At 46.7% G+C, this 20,313-nt stretch overlaps 2 protein-coding genes across 3 annotated transcripts in view; both read right to left on the reverse strand.

The window, feature by feature from the left end:
* xylb (xylulokinase homolog (H. influenzae)) overlaps nucleotides 1–7,072 on the reverse strand; it is a 50,154-nt gene extending 43,082 nt beyond the window's left edge. The window contains exons 1-5 of one of the 2 annotated variants that reach the window (XM_075452675.1): nucleotides 6,965–7,070; nucleotides 5,796–5,878; nucleotides 5,643–5,712; nucleotides 5,447–5,527; nucleotides 959–1,045 (exon numbers count right to left, since the gene is read on the reverse strand). In XM_075452675.1, the coding sequence (XP_075308790.1) occupies nucleotides 959–1,045; nucleotides 5,447–5,527; nucleotides 5,643–5,712; nucleotides 5,796–5,878; nucleotides 6,965–7,021 (378 nt within the window). In that variant the 5' untranslated portion in view covers nucleotides 7,022–7,070. Of the gene's footprint in view, nucleotides 1–958; nucleotides 1,046–5,446; nucleotides 5,528–5,642; nucleotides 5,713–5,795; nucleotides 5,879–6,964 lie in introns of both variants that reach the window. The other variant, XM_075452676.1, reaches the window with a different exon arrangement.
* Nucleotides 7,073–11,317: 4,245 nt separating this feature from the next.
* LOC142370206 (uncharacterized) lies at nucleotides 11,318–20,188 on the reverse strand. The gene is made up of 3 exons (XM_075452685.1): nucleotides 19,968–20,188; nucleotides 16,116–16,320; nucleotides 11,318–11,969 (listed from the first exon to the last, which is right to left on the reverse strand). The coding sequence occupies exons 1-3, from the start codon at nucleotides 20,050–20,052 to the stop codon at nucleotides 11,495–11,497; spliced, it is 765 nt and encodes a 254-aa protein (XP_075308800.1). The 5' UTR covers nucleotides 20,053–20,188; the 3' UTR covers nucleotides 11,318–11,494.
* Between the last annotated feature and the right edge of the window lie 125 nt (nucleotides 20,189–20,313).

Here is a 20,313-nt window from a genome sequence, read left to right on the forward strand (position 1 = left end):
GGTCCCCGGGACACCAACCCACCACAGGTCCCCGAGACACCAACCCACCTCAGGTCCCCGGGACACCAACCCACCACCGGTCCCCGGGACACCAACCCACCTCAGGTCCCCGGGACACCAACCCACCACCGGTCCCCGAGACACCAACCCACCACAGGTCCCCGGGACACCGACCCACCACAGGTCCCCGGGACACCGACCCACCTCAGGTCCCCGGGACACCGACCCACCTCAGGTCCCCGGGACACCGACCCACCACAGATCCCCGAGACACCGACCCACCACAGGTCCCCGGGACACCGACCCACCACAGGTCCCCGGGACACCGACCCACCACAGGTCCCCGGGACACCAACCCACCACAGGTCCCCGAGACACCGACCCACCACAGGTCCCCGGGACACCGACCCACCACAGGTCCCCGGGACACCGACCCACCTCAGGTCCCCGGGACACCGACCCACCACAGGTCCCCGGGACACCGACCCACCACAGGTCCCCGAGACACCGACCCACCACAGGTCCCCGGGACACCGACCCACCACAGGTCCCCGGGACACCGACCCACCACAGGTCCCCGGGACACCAACCCACCACAGGTCCCCGAGACACCAACCCACCTCAGGTCCCCGGGACACCAACCCACCACCGGTCCCCGGGACACCAACCCACCTCAGGTCCCCGAGACACCAACCCACCTCAGGTCCCCGGGACACCAACCCACCTCAGGTCCCCGGGACACCAACCCACCTCAGGTCCCCGGGACACCAACCCACCACAGGTCCCCGGGACACCAACCCACCACAGGTCCCCGAGACACCAACCCACCTCAGGTCCCCGGGACACCAACCCACCACCGGTCCCCGGGACACCAACCCACCACCGGTCCCCGGGACACCAACCCACCACCGGTCCCCGGGACACCAACCCACCTCAGGTCCCTGGGACACGAACTCACCTGCAGCAGCTGGTGCAGGCTGAGGTCCGGGTCCAGCTGGTTCAGGGTCTGAGACGCTCCTCTCCTCCAGAACACGCTGCCGTGTTGCTGCCAGGACCGGAGAATGGTTGAGTTTTAACAGGAAACGCCACCCAAAGCTCCCAGCCCCCTCCTACGTGTTCGGTGGTCTCTCAGGTTGTGTTCCAAACCGCATACTTCTCCAATTTCACCTACTAGTCCTACTAACTTTCTGAGTTAGTATGCGAGTTTGAGTAAGCGAGAAGTTCCCGGATGCATACTAGATTCTCCGAAATGTTGGGTATGCATCATGAGGTTACTACTCATACTCAAACTACCCAAGATGCAACATAACGTGACGTCGCTGATCGTCATTTCCTGTCAAAACGGCACTTTCAAGCTAGCTACAACGAGGGTAGGTTCACTTCCTGTTTTCAAAACAAAAGCACCAATTGTATGGTAATGGCTTTCCCTGTGATAAAAGGCAACGGGTATTTTATTTTGTGAAAATAACCGGAAGTGCGTTGCTCACTGCGGCTAGCTTTAGTAGCGCCGAATTCGTGGGAACAAAATTGTAAAGAGCCGGTATTTTGTCAGGTTTTCAACACGTTGGGGATCTAAACGACTACTTTCTCTCCTGAAAATGTTTCAAATGTTGCTAAAGTTTACAGAGTTTAGAGCTTAAGGGAAATCAGCTTCAGGCCGGCTGATTTCAGCTCGGGCAGGAGCGAAATGCATTGTGGGTAAACGCTCTGCATACTTGTCTGATCGATGAGTATACAGTATGTAGTATGTAGTATGGAAGTATGTAGTATGTAGTATGTGGTATGGAAGTATGGAAGTATGGAAGTATGTAGTATGCAGTATGGAAGTATGTAGTATGGAAGTATGTAGTATGGAAGTATGTAGTATGTAAGTATGTAGTATGTGATATGGAAGTATGTAGTATGCAGTATGGAAGTATGTAGTATGTAGTATGTGGTATAAAGTATGGAAGTATGTAGTATGCAGTATGGAAGTATGTAGTATGTAGTATGTAGTATGCAGTATGTAGTATGCAGTATGCAGTATGGAAGTATGTGGTATGGAAGTATGTGGTATGGAAGTATGTAGTATGGAAGTACGTAGTATGCAGTATGGAAGTATGTAGTATGTAGTATGCAGTATGCAGTATGTGGTATAAAGTATGGAAGTATGCAGTGTGTAGTATGTAGTATGCAGTATGTAGTATGCAGTATGGAGGTATGTAGTATGCGGTATACAGTATGGAAGTATGTAGTATGCGGTATGCAGTATGGAAGTATGGAAGTATGTAGTATGTAGTATGCGGTATGCAGTATGGAAGTATGTAGTATGCGGTATAAAGTGTGGAAGTATGTAGTATGCAGTATGCAGCATGTAGTATGCAGTATGTAGCATGCAGTATGTAGTATGTAGTATGCAGTATGTAGTATCCAGTATGCAGTATGTAGTATGCAGTATGTAGTATGCAGTATGTAGTATGCAGTATGCAGTATGTAGTATGTAGTACGCAGTATGTAGTATGCAGTATGCAGTATGTAGTATACAGTATGTAGTATGTAGTATGCAATATGTAGTATGCAGTATGTAGTATGTAGTATGCAGTATGTAGTATGTAGTATGTAGTATGCAGTATGCAGTATGTAGTATGTAGTATGCAGTATGTAGTATGCAGTATGTAGTATGCAGTATACAGTATGTAGTATGTAGTATGTAGTATGCGGTATGCAGTATGTAGTATGCAGTATGTAGTATGTAGTATGCAATATGTAGTATGCAGTATGTAGTATGCAGTATTCAGTATGCAGTATGCAGTATGTAGTATGCAGTATGTAGTATGCAGTATGTAGTATGTAGTATGCAGTATTCAGTATGCAGTATGTAGTATGCAGTATGTAGTATGCAGTATGTAGTATGCAGTATGCAGTATGTAGTATGTAGTATGTAGTATGCAGTATGTAGTATGCAGTATGCAGTATGGAAGTATGTGGTATGGAAGTATGTGGTATGGAAGTATGTAGTATGGAAGTACGTAGTATGCAGTATGGAAGTATGTAGTATGTAGTATGCAGTATGCAGTATGTGGTATAAAGTATGGAAGTATGCAGTGTGTAGTATGTAGTATGCAGTATGTAGTATGCAGTATGGAGGTATGTAGTATGCGGTATACAGTATGGAAGTATGTAGTATGCGGTATGCAGTATGGAAGTATGGAAGTATGTAGTATGTAGTATGCGGTATGCAGTATGGAAGTATGTAGTATGCGGTATAAAGTGTGGAAGTATGTAGTATGCAGTATGCAGCATGTAGTATGCAGTATGTAGCATGCAGTATGTAGTATGTAGTATGCAGTATGTAGTATCCAGTATGCAGTATGTAGTATGCAGTATGTAGTATGCAGTATGTAGTATGCAGTATGCAGTATGTAGTATGTAGTACGCAGTATGTAGTATGCAGTATGCAGTATGTAGTATACAGTATGTAGTATGTAGTATGCAATATGTAGTATGCAGTATGTAGTATGTAGTATGCAGTATGTAGTATGTAGTATGTAGTATGCAGTATGCAGTATGTAGTATGTAGTATGCAGTATGTAGTATGCAGTATGTAGTATGCAGTATACAGTATGTAGTATGTAGTATGTAGTATGCGGTATGCAGTATGTAGTATGCAGTATGTAGTATGTAGTATGCAATATGTAGTATGCAGTATGTAGTATGCAGTATTCAGTATGCAGTATGCAGTATGTAGTATGCAGTATGTAGTATGCAGTATGTAGTATGTAGTATGCAGTATTCAGTATGCAGTATGTAGTATGCAGTATGTAGTATGCAGTATGTAGTATGCAGTATGCAGTATGTAGTATGCAGTATGTAGTATGCAGTATTCAGTATGTAGTATGCAGTATGTAGTATGCAGTATGTAGTATGCAGTATGCAGTATGTAGTATGTAGTATGCAATATGTAGTATGCAGTATGTAGTATGCAGTATTCAGTATGCAGTATGCAGTATGTAGTATGCAGTATGTAGTATGCAGTATGTAGTATGCAGTATGTAGTATGCAGTATGCAGTATGTAGTATGTAGTATGCAATATGTAGTATGCAGTATGTAGTATGCAGTATTCAGTATGCAGTATGCAGTATGCAGTATGCAGTATGTAGTATGCAGTATGTAGTATGTAGTATGCAGTATGTAGTATGCAGTATGTAGTATGCAGTATGCAGTATGCAGTATGCAGTATGTAGTATGCAGTATGTAGTATGTAGTATGCAGTATGTAGTATGCAGTATGTAGTATGTAGTATGTAGTATGCAGTATGTAGTATGTAGTATGCAGTATGTAGTATGCAGTATGTAGTATGTAGTATGTAGTATGTAGTATGCAGTATGTAGTATGCAGTATGCAGTATGTAGTATGTAGTATGCAATATGTAGTATGCAGTATGTAGTATGCAGTATTCAGTATGCAGTATGCAGTATGCACTATGTAGTATGCAGTATGTAGTATGCAGTATGTAGTATGTAGTATGTAGTATGCAGTATTCAGTATGCAGTATGTAGTATGCAGTATGTAGTATGCAGTATGTAGTATGCAGTATGCAGTATGTAGTATGCAGTATGTAGTATGCAGTATGTAGTATGTAGTATGCAGTATGTAGTATGTAGTATGCAGTATGTAGTATGCAGTATGTAGTATGTAGTATGCAGTATGTAGTATGTAGTATGCAGTATGTAGTATGCAGTATGTAGTATGTAGTATGCAGTATGTAGTATGTAGTAAATAGTATGTAGTATGCAGTATGTAGTATGTAGTATGCAGTATGTAGTATGCAGTATGTAGTATGTAGTATGCAGTATGTAGTATGTAGTATGTAGTATGCAGTATGTAGTATGTAGTATGCAGTATGTAGTATGCAGTATGTAGTATGTAGTATGCAGTATGTAGTATGCAGTATGTAGTATGTAGTATGTAGTATGTAGTATGCAGTATGTAGTATGCAGTATGTAGTATGTAGTATGCAGTATGTAGTATGTAGTATGCAGTATGGAACACAGCCTCAGTGCTTGCACCTCACAAACCTGGAATCCTTTTCTGTGTAAACAGGACTTTTACTCTGAAAGTCAGTTGGCTTCAGATCTGTTTTTTTCCTGTTGGAGTAAACCTGATTATTTTTTCCTGTTTTTTCCTGTTTTTTCCTGTTGGAGTAAACCTGATTATTTTTTCCTGTTTTTCCCAGTTTTTCCCTTTTTTTCCTGTTTTTTCCTTGTTTTTTCCTGTTGGAGTAAACCTGATTATTTTTTCCTGTTTTTCCCAGTTTTTCCCTTTTTTTCCTGTTTTTTCCTGTTTTTTCCTGTTGGAGTAAACCTGATGGGACTTTCTTTAGCTCCCTCTCTACATGTCGACATAAATAACAAAATAAAAGCTGAAGGTGAGCAGGACCCAGGGCAGCACCGGCTGCCATCTCACCTGGCCGCTGCCCGACAGCGCTCTGACCCGGGAGAAGTCAAGCCCCGCCCTCTTCATCTTGTCCAGCAGCAGGTCCAGAGCCTGAAGACGGCCAATCGCCAGCCAGAACATGTGATTGGTCAGAGGTCACATGACGACGCTCAGCGGGAGTTAATGTGTGAACAGCTGCAGCACCAGGAGTCTGTCTGACACTCACCTTGACCCACATCAGCACAGGTGAGGTGACCGTCAGTCTGTCAGGGTGGATGTGAACTCCTCCCTGAGTCCTGAACACAACAAACAAACAAACAAACAAACAGTTCAAAGAGCCGAGGCTGCCTCAGACCACGTTAGGAGAAATAAAACTCACCTGAACTCTGGCAGGTCAGAGTCAAACTGCACCCCATCCTGATGAAGCACGGCCAGGCTTCCATCCAGGGCCACCACCTTCAGCTGCTCACGTGCACACACATGCACGCACACGCACACGCACACGCACACCCACACACACACACACACACACACACACACACACAGAGTCAGATCTGCAGGAACCGGGTCAGATCTGCAGGAACCGGGTCAGATCTGCAGGAACCGGGTCAGATCTGGATCAGATCTGCAGGAACTGGGTCTGATCTGCAGGAACCGGGTCAGATCTGCAGGAACCGGGTCAGATCTGGATCAGATCTGCAGGAACCGGGTCAGATCTGCAGGAACCGGGTCAGATCTTGATCAGATCTGCAGGAACCGGATCAGATCTGCAGGAACCGGGTCAGATCTGGATCAGATCTGCAGGAACCGGGTCAGATCTGGATCAGATCTGCAGGAACCGGGTCAGATCTGCAGGAACCGGGTCAGATCTGCAGGAACCGGGTCAGATCTGCAGGAACCGGGTCAGATCTGGATCAGATCTGCAGGAACTGGGTCAGATCTGCAGGAACCGGGTCAGATCTGGATCAGATCTGCAGGAACCGGGTCAGATCTGGATCAGATCTGCAGGAACTGGGTCAGATCTGCAGGAACCGGGTCAGATCTGCAGGAACCGGGTCAGATCTGGATCAGATCTGCAGGAACTGGGTCAGATATGCAGGAACCGGATCAGATCTGCAGGAACCGGGTCAGATCTGCAGGAACCGGGTCAGATCTGGGTCAGATCTGCAGGAACCGGGTCAGATCTGCAGGAACCGGGTCAGATCTGCAGGAACCGGGTCAGATCTGCAGGAACCAAAGTGTCAGTAACCTTCGGGGATTTTCTCCGAGGTTCCCTGAAGGTTACACACTCTGTGACGTGGAAGCCCCGCGCGCGAGCTTCAGGAAACACGGAGCACAGATCAATCAGCTGATCGATCCGTGTTCCAGCGACTCAGCGCGAGCCAGAGTCCCTCTGATCACTTCCGGGGTGCACAGACAGAGTTCTGCGCGAGTTTCAGCTCCACAGACACAGAAAAACCGGCATCACACACTCTGAAGGCTTCTGGTTCCGCGTGTGCGCAGTAGCGTGTGCGCAGTAGCGGTAGGGAGCGGCCAGGTTGTGCTCACCTGCTGGGTGCTGAAGTCCAGGCCCAGGTAGAGAGGAGAGTCCGGAGCCGCCGCCATGACTCTGGTGTGTTTACTCTGCAGCTCTGCAGGTGGTTGCACCACGAGGGCCACCCACTTTGCCATGGTAACAGGAGGCGGGAGAATGACGTCACAATAATCTGACCAATCAGAGAGCAGAGAGTCCCTTTTCTGGCTTGGAACAAAGTTCAGTTTAACTCGAGTTTTGTCGGGAATAACATCGGATCTTCTCTTTTTTTTTTTTAATTATTTTTAAAAAGTCTTTTATCTCAAAAGTAGAAGCAACTCATTTTAAAATATTTGCTAACAGTTTTAAAAAAGTTAACAGTTTGAGAGAGATTTAAAGTTGACCCCCATGTTTGAACTGTCCTCATGTAGAAATACCCGGAAGAGTTTAGCTTCTGATGGATGTGTGACACCTCTGATACTCTGGATCTCATGATGATATAAATACTCCTTCTCTTTCTGCACCGTCACCTCCGACCTCTGACCTCATGGAGCTTTGATGTCAGCTGTAATCTTATGACCTCATCTGTAAGTCACTTTGGATGAAAGCGTCTGCTGAATATGAAAGATGCAGAAACATAAACCAGAAAGGACCACCTGTTAAGGGCTAAGAGGGTCTTATTTCATATTTGATTTTATTCTTTTTATTTTCATTATTTATTTTAATTTTCTTCTTCTTCTTTTATTTATTATTATTATTATTTATTTTATATTTGATCTTATTCTTCTTCTTTTTATTTTATTTATTTTTATTATTGTATTATTTATTTTTATTACCATTTTATTATTTTTATTTTATTCTTCTTTTTATTTTATTTATTTATTATTTATGTTTATTTCATTTTTCTTTTTGAACACTCAGTGTTGTACTGGTGCGCTCAGTGGCTGTTTAAACAGATTTTATTATCAGAATCTCATATAAATAAAATAACCTGTAGCACAGAACTCTTTCAGGTTTTTTTTTTTTTTGTCTTTTTGAGCCGGAGCAGCGGACGCCGAGGTCGTCAACTCGCTGCAGACCTCCAACCTTCATGTGGCCGTCAGATTAGCTCAGGAACAGTGCGTAGAGAGCTTCGTGGAACGGGTTTCCATGGAAACTGCATCCAAGCCACACATCACCAGGTGCAATGTAAAGCGTCGGATGCAGCGGTGTAAAGCACGCCGCCGCTGGACTCTGGAGCAGTGGAGACGCCTTCTCTGGAGGGACCAATCAGGCTTCTCCGTCCGGTGACCTGATGTAGGAGTCTGGGTTTGGTGGTTGCCATGGGAACGGTGCTGGTCTCACTGCATTGTGCCAAGTGTAAAGTTTGGTGGAGGGGGGATCATGGTGTGGGCTGTCCTCGGCCCCTTAGTTCCAGAGAAAGAGTTCTCTCCTGGAACCCGTTTACTGTGGTTTATGGTCTACTTTATTAACTGCAAAACAGATCAAAAGTGAGCCACCACCATGTTTAGCTGTAGAAAAAATACCTTAAACTATCTTTTTCCAACTTGAAATGTTATGACTTTTCCTAAAGGGACCCCATCATTAGAAAAAAATCATACTTTATTTTTGTTTATGTTTCCATGTGGGCTGTACACCACCAGGGTACAAAGATTGTCTTATGGTTCATCTTTGACCCGTGAATTATAAAAACATTTAAACACCAGAAAAAAGTTCAGGTTTTTTTTCCCTTTCAATATAATTCATTCAGAAGTAATTACTTCACATTTATATAAAAGCAATAATAAACCTTTATTATGTCAAAGAAGGTCCAACTGACAGTTGGTTTGTGGTAAAAAAAAAAAAAAAAAGTCACCTCTAAAGTCACCTTTAAAGTCACCTTTAAAGTCACCTTTAAAGTCACCTTTAAAGTCACCTTTAAAGTCAGCTTTAAAGTCAGCTTTAAAGTCACCTTTAAAGTCTCCTCTAAAGTCAGCTTTAAAGTCACCTTTAAAGTCACCTTTAAAGTCAGCTTTAAAGTCAGCTTTAAAGTCACCTTTAAAGTCACCTTTAAAGTCAGCTTTAAAGTCAGCTTTAAAGTCACCTTTAAAGTCAGCTTTAAAGTCACCTTTAAAGTCAGCTTTAAAGTCAGCTTTAAAGTCAGCTTTAAAGTCACCTTTAAAGTCAGCTTTAAAGTCAGCTTTAAAGTCACCTTTAAAGTCAGCTTTAAAGTCACCTTTAAAGTCAGCTTTAAAGTCAGCTTTAAAGTCAGCTTTAAAGTCACCTTTAAAGTCAGCTTTAAAGTCAGCTTTAAAGTCACCTTTAAAGTCTCCTCTAAAGTCAGCTTTAAAGTCACCTTTAAAGTCACCTTTAAAGTCAGCTTTAAAGTCAGCTTTAAAGTCACCTTTAAAGTCACCTTTAAAGTCAGCTTTAAAGTCAGCTTTAAAGTCACCTTTAAAGTCAGCTTTAAAGTCAGCTTTAAAGTCAGCTTTAAAGTCACCTTTAAAGTCAGCTTTAAAGTCACCTTTAAAGTCTCCTCTAAAGTCAGCTTTAAAGTCAGCTTTAAAGTCACCTTTAAAGTCACCTTTAAAGTCACCTTTAAAGTCTCCTCTAAAGTCACCTTTAAAGTCACCTTTAAAGTCACCTTTAAAGTCAGCTTTAAAGTCACCTTTAAAGTCAGCTTTAAAGTCACCTTTAAAGTCACCTTTAAAGTCAGCTTTAAAGTCACCTTTAAAGTCACCTTTAAAGTCACCTTTAAAGTCACCTTTAAAGTCTCCTTTAAAGTCAGCTTTAAAGTCACCTTTAAAGTCAGCTTTAAAGTCACCTTTAAAGTCACCTTTAAAGTCAGCTTTAAAGTCACCTTTAAAGTCACCTTTAAAGTCACCTTTAAAGTCAGCTTTAAAGTCACCTTTAAAGTCACCTTTAAAGTCAGCTTTAAAGTCACCTTTAAAGTCACCTTTAAAGTCAGCTTTAAAGTCACCTTTAAAGTCAGCTTTAAAGTCACCTTTAAAGTCACCTTTAAAGTCACCTTTAAAGTCTCCTCTAAAGTCACCTTTAAAGTCACCTTTAAAGTCACCTTTAAAGTCAGCTTTAAAGTCACCTTTAAAGTCAGCTTTAAAGTCACCTTTAAAGTCACCTTTAAAGTCAGCTTTAAAGTCACCTTTAAAGTCACCTTTAAAGTCAGCTTTAAAGTCAGCTTTAAAGTCAGCTTTAAAGTCAGCTTTAAAGTCACCTTTAAAGTCACCTTTAAAGTCACCTTTAAAGTCAGCTTTAAAGTCACCTTTAAAGTCACCTTTAAAGTCAGCTTTAAAGTCACCTTTAAAGTCACCTTTAAAGTCACCTTTAAAGTCACCTTTAAAGTCACCTTTAAAGTCAGCTTTAAAGTCAGCTTTAAAGTCACCTTTAAAGTCACCTTTAAAGTCAGCTTTAAAGTCACCTTTAAAGTCAGCTTTAAAGTCACCTTTAAAGTCAGCTTTAAAGTCACCTTTAAAGTCACCTTTAAAGTCACCTTTAAAGTCTCCTCTAAAGTCACCTTTAAAGTCACCTTTAAAGTCACCTTTAAAGTCAGCTTTAAAGTCACCTTTAAAGTCACCTTTAAAGTCAGCTTTAAAGTCAGCTTTAAAGTCAGCTTTAAAGTCAGCTTTAAAGTCAGCTTTAAAGTCACCTCTAAAGTCAGCTTTAAAGTCAGCTTTAAAGTCAGCTTTAAAGTCACCTCTAAAGTCAGCTTTAAAGTCACCTTTAAAGTCAGCTTTAAAGTCAGCTTTAAAGTCAGCTTTAAAGTCACCTCTAAAGTCAGCTTTAAAGTCACCTTTAAAGTCACCTTTAAAGTCAGCTTTAAAGTCAGCTTTAAAGTCAGCTTTAAAGTCAGCTTTAAAGTCAGCTTTAAAGTCACCTCTAAAGTCAGCTTTAAAGTCAGCTTTAAAGTCACCTTTAAAGTCACCTTTAAAGTCACCTTTAAAGTCAGCTTTAAAGTCAGCTTTAAAGTCAGCTTTAAAGTCAGCTTTAAAGTCACCTCTAAAGTCAGCTTTAAAGTCAGCTTTAAAGTCAGCTTTAAAGTCACCTCTAAAGTCAGCTTTAAAGTCACCTTTAAAGTCAGCTTTAAAGTCACCTTTAAAGTCACCTTTAAAGTCAGCTTTAAAGTCACCTTTAAAGTCACCTTTAAAGTCACCTTTAAAGTCAGCTTTAAAGTCAGCTTTAAAGTCAGCTTTAAAGTCAGCTTTAAAGTCACCTCTAAAGTCAGCTTTAAAGTCAGCTTTAAAGTCAGCTTTAAAGTCACCTCTAAAGTCAGCTTTAAAGTCACCTTTAAAGTCAGCTTTAAAGTCACCTTTAAAGTCACCTTTAAAGTCAGCTTTAAAGTCACCTTTAAAGTCACCTTTAAAGTCAGCTTTAAAGTCACCTTTAAAGTCAGCTTTAAAGTCAGCTTTTTATTCCAACTTTTCATTGATTCTGTTGACAGAAAGCAGATAAAGTCCCACAGACTCGTCTGAAGGAGGATCGGTACCAACAGCTCGACACACTCAGACTGCTCAGGATGTAAGTATTGATCTGAGAGCCAGTGGGCGTCGCTCAGACTCTGTTCTGATTGGTTATTCCGGCGGTACGGACTCGTGCTCGGACCTCTGACCCCGCCGGGCCCCGGGACACTCAGCCGAGTACATGCCCAGCCTCCTGGCGGCCTCAGAGATCCTCGGCGCCCTCCTGCTGGGGAACGGGTAGTGGTTCTGGGACCCGTCGGCTCTGCTCTCTGCAGACCCGTTCTTCTCCTGGTTCTGGTTCTGGTTCTGCTCCTGGTTCTGGTCCTGGTGGAGGTGGGTGCCGTCATCAGAGCTGGGGGCCTCAGGCCCCTCAGAACCACTGACCGGACTCTCTGTGGTCATCCTGGAGGCGCCATCGGGAGGATCCTCCCTGAGGTGTTGCTCAGAGGGACTCTGGACCTGAGCCGCCCCGCAGGTTCTGGAGGAGCCCCCACTGGAGCCGTCACAGTCTGGATGAGGATCACCTTCTCCACAGTGAGACGTGTCCTGTTGGGAGCCGCCGACCTCGGAGGACGACCACCACCACCTGCAGAGAGACACAACAGAGCCGGTTTCCACCTGGAAGGTTCCCTTCTTCTGGAAGCAGAACCAAGCTGGAACAGGAAGCAGAACCAAGCTGGAACAGGAAGCAGAACCACGCTGGAACAGGAAGCAGAACCAAGCTGGAACAGGAAGCAGAACCACGCTGGAACAGGAAGCAGAACCAAGCTGGAACAGGAAGCAGAACCACACTGGAACAGGAAGCAGAACCAAGCTGGAACAGGAAGCAGAACCACACTGGAACAGGAAGCAGAACCAAGCTGGAACAGGAAGCAGAACCACACTGGAAAAGGAAGCAGAACCAAGCTGGAACAGGAAGCAGAACCACACTGGTACAGGAAGCAGAACCACACTGGTACAGGAAGCAGAACCACACTGGAACAGGAAGCAGAACCAAGCTGGAACAGGAAGCAGAACCACGCTGGAACAGGAAGCAGAACCACGCTGGAACAGGAAGCAGAACCAAGCTGGAACAGGAAGCAGAACCACACTGGAACAGGAAGCAGAAACACGCTGGAACAGGAAGCAGAACCAAGCTGGAACAGGAAGCAGAACCACACTGGTACAGGAAGCAGAACCACACTGGTACAGGAAGCAGAACCAAGCTGGAACAGGAAGCAGAACCAAGCTGGAACAGGAAGCAGAACCAAGCTGGAACAGGAAGCAGAACCAAGCTGGAACAGGAAGCAGAACCACGCTGGAACAGGAAGCAGAACCAAGCTGGAACAGGAAGCAGAACCACGCTGGAACAGGAAGCAGAACCACACTGGAACAGGAAGCAGAAACACGCTGGAACAGGAAGCAGAACCACACTGGAACAGGAAGCAGAACCAAGCTGGAACAGGAAGCAGAACCACACTGGTACAGGAAGCAGAACCACACTGGTACAGGAAGCAGAACCAAGCTGGAACAGGAAGCAGAACCAAGCTGGAACAGGAAGCAGAACCAAGCTGGAACAGGAAGCAGAACCAAGCTGGAACAGGAAGCAGAACCACGCTGGAACAGGAAGCAGAACCAAGCTGGAACAGGAAGCAGAACCACGCTGGAACAGGAAGCAGAACCACACTGGAACAGGAAGCAGAACCACTCTGGAACAGGAAGCAGAACCAAGCTGGAAAAGGAAGCAGAACCACGCTGGAACAGGAAGCAGAACCAAGCTGGAACAGGAAGCAGAACCAAGCTGGAACAGGAAGCAGAACCACACTGGTACAGGAAGCAGAACCATGCTAGAACAGGAAGCAGAACCACACTGGTACAGGAAGCAGAACCATGCTAGAACAGGAAGCAGAACCACACTGGTACAGGAAGCAGAACCACACTGGAACAGGAAGCAGAACCACACTGGTACAGGAAGCAGAACCACGCTGGAACAGGAAGCAGAACCACACTGGTACAGGAAGCAGAACCACACTGGAACAGGAAGCAGAACCACGCTGGAACAGGAAGCAGAACCAAGCTGGAACAGGAAGCAGAACCACGCTGGAACAGGAAGCAGAACCAAGCTGGAACAGGAAGCAGAAACACGCTGGAACAGGAAGCAGAACCACACTGGTACAGGAAGCAGAACCACACTGGTACAGGAAGCAGAACCACACTGGAACAGGAAGCAGAACCAAGCTGGAACAGGAAGCAGAACCATGCTGGAACAGGAAGCAGAACCACACTGGTACAGGAAGCAGAACCATGCTAGAACAGGAAGCAGAACCACACTGGTACAGGAAGCAGAACCATGCTAGAACAGGAAGCAGAACCACACTGGTACAGGAAGCAGAACCAAGCTGGAACAGGAAGCAGAACCAAGCTGGAACAGGAAGCAGAACCAAGCTAGAACAGGAAGCAGAACCACACTGGTACAGGAAGCAGAACCACACTGGAACAGGAAGCAGAACCAAGCTGGAACAGGAAGCAGAACCAAGCTGGAACAGGAAGCAGAAACAACCTGGAACAGGAAGCAGAACCACGCTGGAACAGGAAGCAGAACCAAGCTGGAACAGGAAGCAGAACCAAGCTGGAACAGGAAGCAGAACCAAGCTGGAACAGGAAGCAGAACCACACTGGTACAGGAAGCAGAACCACGCTGGAACAGGAAGCAGAACCAAGCTGGAACAGGAAGCAGAAACAGGAAGCAGAACCAAGCTGGAACAGGAAGCAGAACCAAGCTGGAACAGGAAGCAGAACCAAGCTGGAACAGGAAGCAGAACCAAGCTGGAACAGGAAGCAGAACCACGCTGGAACAGGAAGCAGAACCAAGCTGGAACAGGAAGCAGAACCACGCTGGAACAGGAAGCAGAACCACACTGGAACAGGAAGCAGAACCACTCTGGAACAGGAAGCAGAACCAAGCTGGAAAAGGAAGCAGAACCACGCTGGAACAGGAAGCAGAACCAAGCTGGAACAGGAAGCAGAACCAAGCTGGAACAGGAAGCAGAACCACGCTGGAACAGGAAGCAGAACCACACTGGTACAGGAAGCAGAACCACACTGGTACAGGAAGCAGAACCACACTGGAACAGGAAGTCCAGAAACCGGCAGCTTCCAGGGAGGAAAAACACAAAAAAATGTCTTTATCATGTGGCGACGCCGGCTGGCGTGTTGTTTACAGGTGAGTAAACAACACAACAGGTGAGTAAACAGCGAGGGGCTGATAAACAACACAACAGGTGAGTAAACAGCGAGGGACTGATAAACAACACAACAGGTGAGTAAACAGCGAGGGACTGATAAACAACACAACAGGTGAGTAAACAGCGAGGGACTGATAAACAACACAACAGGTGAGTAAACAGCGAGAGGCTGATAAACAACAACAGGTGAGTAAACAGCGAGGGACTGATAAACAACACAACAGGTGAGTAAACAGCGAGGGGCTGATAAACAACACAACAGGTGAGTAAACAGCGAGGGGCTGATAAACAACACAACAGGTGAGTAAACAGCGAGGGGCTGATAAACAACACAACAGGTGAGTAAACAACAACAGGTGAGTAAACAGCGAGGGACTGATAAACAACACAACAGGTGAGAAAACAGCGAGGGACTGATAAACAACACAACAGGTGAGTAAACAGCGAGGGACTGATAAACAACACAACAGGTGAGTAAACAACAACAGGTGAGTAAACAGCGAGGGACTGATAAACAACACAACAGGTGAGTAAACAGTGAGGGGCTGATAAACAACACAACAGGTGAGTAAACAGCGAGGGACTGATAAACAACACAACAGGTGAGTAAACAGTGAGGGGCTGATAAACAACACAACAGGTGAGTAAACAGCGAGGGGCTGATAAACAACACAACAGGTGAGTAAACAGCGAGGGGCTGATAAACAACACAACAGGTGAGTAAACAGCGAGGGGCTGATAAACAACAACAGGTGAGTAAACAGCGAGGGACTGATAAACAACACAACAGGTGAGTAAACAGCGAGGGGCTGATAAACAACACAACAGGTGAGTAAACAGCGAGGGGCTGATAAACAACAACAGGTGAGTAAACAGCGAGGGACTGATAAACAACACAACAGGTGAGGAAACAGCGAGGGGCTGATAAACAACACAACAGGTGAGTAAACAGCGAGGGGCTGATAAACAACACAACAGGTGAGTAAACAGCGAGGGACTGATAAACAACACAACAGGTGAGTAAACAGCGAGGGGCTGATAAACAACAACAGGTGAGTAAACAGCGAGGGACTGATAAACAACACAACAGGTGAGTAAACAGCGAGGGGCTGATAAACAACACAACAGGTGAGTAAACAGCGAGGGACTGATAAACAACAACAGGTGAGTAAACAGCGAGGGACTGATAAACAACACAACAGGTGAGTAAACAGCGAGGGGCTGATAAACAACAACAGGTGAGTAAACAGCGAGGGACTGATAAACAACACAACAGGTGAGTAAACAGTGAGGGGCTGATAAACAACACAACAGGTGAGTAAACAGCACAGGTGAGTAAACAGCACAGGTGAGTACACAGTGAGGGGCTGATAAACAACAACAGGTGAGTAAACAACACAACAGGTGAGTAAACAACACAACAGGTGAGTAAACAACACAACAGGTGAGTAAACAACACAACAGGTGAGTAAACAACACAACAGGTGAGTAAACAGCGAGGGGCTGACCTGCTGGTCCGGGTGCAGACGGCGGTGCGGCAGCGCCGGTGGAGGTCCAGGTGGACGTGCCAGGGGTCGTACATCTTCTGGTCGGAGTCAAAAGTGACGGGCGATGTCGGAGTGTTGTTCGGCACACCTGGTGATGTCACACCTGGTGATGTCACACCCTGAGCAACGGGGACGATCCCGATGGCCTCCAACGGCTGCTCGGAGTCTGCAAACAGAGTTTGAACTGGGGTTAACATGAGACCAGCAGCTTTTACAGGAAGCACAAGTGCATCATCTGCATAAAAAAACAAAAACAATCTTCACTAAAAGATGTAAAACCACATTTTAGAAGCTTGGAGCCTCCTGGTGCAGGTCTCAGCTGGTGTTTCAGAACCTCAAAGCAGCGCCGGAGAGATGTTTGTGAACCCTAAAAAGTGAACACAAAGATGCCACAAAGGGAAAGAGTGTGATGCACGGGCATCACACTCTTTCCCTTTGTGGCATCTTTGTGGCATCTTTATGTTCACTTTATGTTCACTTTGTGTTCACTTTGTGTTCTCTTTGTGTTCTCTTTGTGGCATCTTTGTGGCATCTTTGTGGCATCTTTGTGGCATCTTTGTGGCATCTTTGTGTTCACTTTATGGTCACTTTGTGTTCACTTTGTGTTCACTTTGTGTTCACTTTATGGCATCTTTGTGTTCACTTTGTGTTCACTTTGTGGCAACCAGACAGGTAACCTGACAGGTAACCAGGCAGGTAACCAGGCAGGCAACCTGACAGGTAACCAGGCAGGTAACCAGGCAGGTAACCAGGCAGGTAACCAGACAGGTAACCTGACAGGTAACCAGGCAGGTAACCAGACAGGTAACCTGACAGGTAACCAGGCAGGTAACCAGACAGGTAACCTGGCAGGTAACCAGGCAGGTAACCAGGCAGGCAACCTGACAGGTTACCAGGCAGGTAACCAGGCAGGTAACCTGACAGGTAACCAGGCAGGTAACCTGACAGGTTACCAGGCAGGTAACCAGGCAGGTAACCAGGCAGGTAACCAGACAGGTAACCTGACAGGTAACCAGGCAGGTAACCAGACAGATAACCAGACAGGTAACCTGACAGGTAACCAGGCAGGTAACCAGACAGGTAACCTGACAGGTAACCAGGCAGGTAACCAGGCAGGTAACCAGGCAGGCAACCTGACAGGTTACCAGGCAGGTAACCAGGCAGGTAACCTGACAGGTAACCAGGCAGGTAACCTGACAGGTTACCAGGCAGGTAACCAGGCAGGTAACCTGACAGGTAACCAGGCAGGTAACCAGACAGATAACCAGACAGGTAACCTGACAGGTAACCAGGCAGATAACCAGACAGGTAACCAGACAGATAACCAGACAGGTAACCAGGCAGGTAACCTGACAGGTAACCAGGCAGGTAACCTGGCAGGTAACCAGGCAGGTAACCAGGCAGGCAACCTGACAGGTTACCAGGCAGGTAACCTGACAGGTTACCAGGCAGGTAACCAGGCAGGTAACCAGGCAGGTAACCAGATAGGTAACCAGGTAGGTAACCAGACAGGTAACCAGGCAACCAGGCAGGTAACCTGAAAGGTTACCAGGCAGGTAACCAGATAGGTAACCAGAAAGGTTACCAGGCAGGTAACCATATAGGTAACCAGGCAGGTAACCAAGCAGGTAACCAGACAGGTAACCAGACAGGTAACCAGACAGGTAACCAGGCAGGTAACCAGACAGGTAACCACACAGGTAACCAGGCAGGTAACAAGACAGGTAACCAGACAGGTAACCAGGCAGGTAACCAGACAGGTAACCAGACAGGTAACCAGACAGGTAACCAGGCAGGTAACCAGGCAGGTAACCTGACAGGTAACCAGGCAGGTAACCAGGCAGGTAACCTGACAGGTAACCTGACAGGTAACCAGGCAGGTAACCAGGCAGGTAACCAGGCAGGTAACCTGACAGGTAACCAGACAGGTAACCTGGCAGGTAACCAGACAGATAACCAGGCAGGTAACCAGACAGGTAACCTGACAGGTAACCAAGCAGGTAACCTGGCAGGTAACCAGACAGGTAACCTGGCAGGTAACCAGACAGATAACCAGGCAGGTAACCAGACAGGTAACCTGGCAGGTAACCAGACAGGTAACCTGGCAGGTAACCAGGCAGGTAACCAGGCAGGTAACCAGACAGGTAACCAGACAGGTAACCAGACAGATAACCAGGCAGGTAACCAAGCAGGTAACCAGGCAGGTATCCTGGCAGGTAACCAAGCAGGTAACCAGACAGGTAACCAAGCAGGTAACCAGACAGGTAACCTGGCAGGTAACCAGGCAAGTAACCAGGCAGGCAACCTGACAGGTTACCAGGCAGGTAACCAGGCAGGTAACCTGACAGGTAACCAGGCAGGTAACCTGACAGGTTACCAGGCAGGTAACCAGGCAGGTAACCAGGCAGGTAACCAGGCAGGTAACCAGACAGGTAACCTGACAGGTAACCAGACAGGTAACCTGACAGGTAACCAGACAGGTAACCAGACAGATAACCAGACAGGTAACCAGACAGATAACCAGACAGGTAACCAGACAGATAACCAGACAGGTAACCAGGCAGGTAACCTGGCAGGTAACCAGGCAGGTAACCAGGCAGGCAACCTGACAGGTTACCAGGCAGGTAACCAGGCAGGTAACCTGACAGGTAACCAGGCAGGTAACCTGACAGGTTACCAGGCAGGTAACCAGGCAGGTAACCAGGCAGGTAACCAGACAGGTAACCAGGTAGGTAACCAGACAGGTAACCAGGCAACCAGGCAGGTAACCTGAAAGGTTACCAGGCAGGTAACCAAGCAGGTAACCAGACAGGTAACCAGACAGGTAACCAGACAGGTAACCAGGCAGGTAACAAGACAGGTAACCAGACAGGTAACCAGGCAGGTAACCAGACAGGTAACCAGACAGGTAACCAGGCAGGTAACCAGACAGGTAACCAGGCAGGTAACCAGGCAGGTAACCAGGCAGGTAACCAGGCAGGTAACCTGACAGGTAACCAGGCAGGTAACCAGGCAGGTAACCAGACAGGTAACCAGGCAGGTAACCTGACAGGTAACCTGACAGGTAACCAGGCAGGTAACCAGGCAGGTAACCAGACAGGTAACCAGGCAGGTAACCAGACAGGTAACCAGGCAGGTAACCAGGCAGGTAACCAGGCAGGTAACCTGACAGGTAACCAGACAGGTAACCTGGCAGGTAACCAGACAGATAACCAGGCAGGTAACCAGACAGGTAACCTGACAGGTAACCAAGCAGGTAACCTGGCAGGTAACCAGACAGGTAACCTGGCAGGTAACCAGACAGATAACCGGGCAGGTAACCAGACAGGTAACCTGGCAGGTAACCAGGCAGGTAACCAGACAGGTAACCAGACAGGTAACCAGACAGATAACCAGGCAGGTAACCAGACAGATAACCAGGCAGGTAACCAAGCAGGTAACCAGGCAGGTAACCTGGCAGGTAACCAAGCAGGTAACCAGGCAGGTAACCTGGCAGGTAACCAGACAGGTAACCAGGCAGGTAACCAAGCAGGTAACCTGACAGGTAACCTGACAGGTAACCAGACAGATAACCTGACAGGTAACCAGACAGATAACCAGGCAGGTAACCAAGCAGGTAACCAGGCAGGTAACCTGGCAGGTAACCTGGCAGGTAACCAGACAGGTAACCAGGCAGGTAACCTGGCAGGTAACCAGGCAGGTAACCTGGCAGGTAACCAGACAGGTAACCTGGCAGGTAAACAGGTAAACGGACACCGGTTCCCTCTGGACGCACACAAACAGAACAAAGATGGTTCCCGGCCGGCAGCTCACCTGCGGTGAACAGCAGCACCTGTGTCCGCCTGCTCTGCCTCTCTCTGCGGCTCCTGTACTCTTCTCTGAGCAGAGACACGTCCATGTTCCTCCTCTGAGAGCGGCCGCTCCTCCTCCCGGATCCCCGCGGGAGGAGGCGGACACGCGGGGACGGACACGCGGAGGCTCCGGAGCCGCTCCTTCAACAGCTGAACTCCAGTTCCTCATTCTCACTCATGACGTCACTTCAAACCGCGGTGACGTTAGTTCGAAGTTGGATGTTGGATATTCAAGCTCCGCGGAGTTAGCGGCATCTCGCTCAGCTCGATCCGCTGCAGCAACTCTGATGTCGGCCTGCGGCCAACTT

The sequence above is a fragment of the Odontesthes bonariensis genome, chromosome 20 (assembly GCF_027942865.1).
Source record: "Odontesthes bonariensis isolate fOdoBon6 chromosome 20, fOdoBon6.hap1, whole genome shotgun sequence".
NCBI classification, from domain to species: Eukaryota; Metazoa; Chordata; class Actinopteri; order Atheriniformes; family Atherinopsidae; genus Odontesthes; species Odontesthes bonariensis.